Source organism: Rhagoletis zephyria, unplaced genomic scaffold, assembly GCF_001687245.7.
Source record: "Rhagoletis zephyria isolate East Lansing unplaced genomic scaffold, Rhagoletis_zephyria_1.1 Rzeph_scaffold_47878, whole genome shotgun sequence".
NCBI lineage: Eukaryota > Metazoa > Arthropoda > Insecta > Diptera > Tephritidae > Rhagoletis > Rhagoletis zephyria.
Genome location: NW_016204933.1, coordinates 1 through 2,214, shown reverse-complemented (window position 1 = coordinate 2,214; position 2,214 = coordinate 1). Strand labels below are relative to the sequence as shown.

General features: G+C 47.1%; 1 protein-coding gene across 1 annotated transcript; it reads right to left on the bottom strand.

Moving 5' to 3' along the window:
* Window positions 1-4: 4 nt before the first annotated feature.
* On the bottom strand, window positions 5-1,824 carry LOC108355621 (guanine nucleotide-binding protein G(s) subunit alpha-like; the record flags this gene model as incomplete). The annotated part of the gene is made up of 9 exons (XM_017606773.1): window positions 1,686-1,824; window positions 1,552-1,624; window positions 1,434-1,488; window positions 1,104-1,223; window positions 802-899; window positions 611-739; window positions 351-530; window positions 141-271; window positions 5-70 (listed from the first exon to the last, which is right to left on the bottom strand). Coding segments are annotated over exons 1-9 (991 nt in total), but the record flags the coding sequence as incomplete, so codon positions are not given.
* Window positions 1,825-2,214: the final 390 nt, after the last annotated feature.

Below are 2,214 nucleotides of genomic sequence, written 5' to 3'. Positions count from 1 at the left end.
ACCAAAAATTCGTCCCGAATAAAGTATTTGGCCCTAATAAACTCGGGAGATTCACCAGGATCGAAGACGGCTGAAACAGAAGGTAACAAAGAGAAAATGATGAGCAAGTCCCAAACACAAAATCCTTCCAAAAATGTTACCATCTGGTGGTGTCTGGTAGTGCGAGAACTCTGGAAAGTAGTCTTCAATCTTCGACTTGCCCGCCTTTACCTTCTCCGCCAGCAGGTCCTGCTTGTTGAGGAAGAGAATCACCGAAATCGTCCTCAACCATCTGTGCAAATAGCAGAGAGACCAATGAGAAACCAATAAATGAGGTATATATTCAATGGCAGAAGTGAAATGTCACTCACCTGTTATTCCAGATGCTCTTGAAGAGGTCGAGTGACTCTCGTAACCTGTTCTGGTTGGGGTCCTCTCTGAGCACCATGTTGTAACTGCTGCAGGCAGTCACGAAGATAATGGCAGTGACATCGTTGAAACATTGAATCCACTTGCGGCGCTCGTCGCGTTGCCCACCGACGTCGAACATACTGTAAAATGATTAAGAAGCGGAATTGATTAGGGATGAGTTTAAAATCAACCTCCAAAACATCACAATCTGAATACGCACTGGAAGTTAACCTTCTCCACTTGAAACTTCGTCTCGAAGATGCCCGAGGTGAGCACACGACATCTGAGGATGTCCTGCTCGGAGGGCGTGTAGTCGGGCAGCTTCACAATGTGGACTCGGTCTAAAAAACTGCGAGATTGAAAGAAAGAAACAGTTAGAATTAGTAATCAAAAACTTTTGTTTACACTTACTATTTTGCACAGTCTATCAGCTGGTACTCATTGGACCGTTCAAAGGCCGCCTGGACGCCTCTGTCCCTCCACAGCTCTTCCGTGGACTCGTAGAAAATCTACAACAAAAAATAAAAGGCAACGTTTGTTGTTGTTGTTGTTATGCCATTTGAGGTTGATAGCTTTTGATGGCCACCTACCGCTGGATAGTCAAAGTCAGGACTGCTGGCCACATCTTGGATGNAAAAAAGATAAAAGGCAATGTTTGTTGTTGTTGTTGTTATGCCATTTGAGGTTGATAGCGTTTGATGATGAGCACCTACCGCTGGATAGTCAAAGTCAGGACTGCTGGCCACATCTTGGATGTAGTCCACCTTCTCCTGGTTCTCCACCTTCTCCAGCTGTACGGGCGGCACTAGGGTGCTCATGGCGCCGGTTATCGTCTGTGAGTGGTAATAAGAAAATATTAGCAAAAAGAACAAGAGTTTGAGAAATCCATTTGCTTACCAANGTAGTCCACCTTCTCCTGGTTCTCCACCTTCTCCAGCTGTACGGGCGGCACTAGGGTGCTCATGGCGCCGGTTATCGTCTGTGAGTGGTAATAAGAAAATATTAGCAAAAAGAACAAGAGTTTGAGAAATCCATTTGCTTACCAAGATGGCATCTCGGATGTTCTTCTTAATGTCGTCAATCTTTTGCCGTTTTTCACTGAATCGAAAAAAATTGGGTAAGTAAACAAACAAAAGGCAAAACAACAACAGTCACGCTTACTCTTCACTGAAGCCATTGACGTGCAATATCCTCATCTGCTTGACGATGGTACTCTTCCCGGACTCACCGGCGCCTAGAAAAAGGAACAGTTAGAAACACGGTTTTTTCTAAAAAAAGTCTCTAAAAGTCCTCACCAAGGAGGAGAAGCCGATGGGTGGCCCGGTAGATCTGCTTGTCCTTTTGAATCTGCTTCTCGATGCGCTTGTTGGCCTCCTTCCGCTTCTTGTCTTCTTCGGCATCGTTTTTCGAGCTGGAGCCACCGAAGCAGCCCATCACATTTGCGAGAAGACTCGGTCGCCGGTTCGCTTCTGAATCCGATGTTTCCAGCTTGGGGGCGGCTCCAGCAGGGATGTGGCCTCCGACGGCGCAAACGGCGAACGGACACAGCGAGTGCAGCGAGGAGTGTAGGGTGGCGATGGTGACGGGTGGGGGTGATTCGGGTTAGGGGTGATCAGGGGGTGGTGATCGAAGATAGTAATAGATTAGGACGGTAGGGTGACGATGTGGTGTGCGTAAATTGGTAGGTAGGTAAATAGTAGGTAGGTAGGTAGGTATTGCCAGTGGAGGATTGGATTCCGATGACTTAGAGCACAGTGAGACGAAACACGATTGCAAAGAAGTGAAGGGGTGATAGAGAGGGGTGAGGAGAAGGTGATGGTTGGT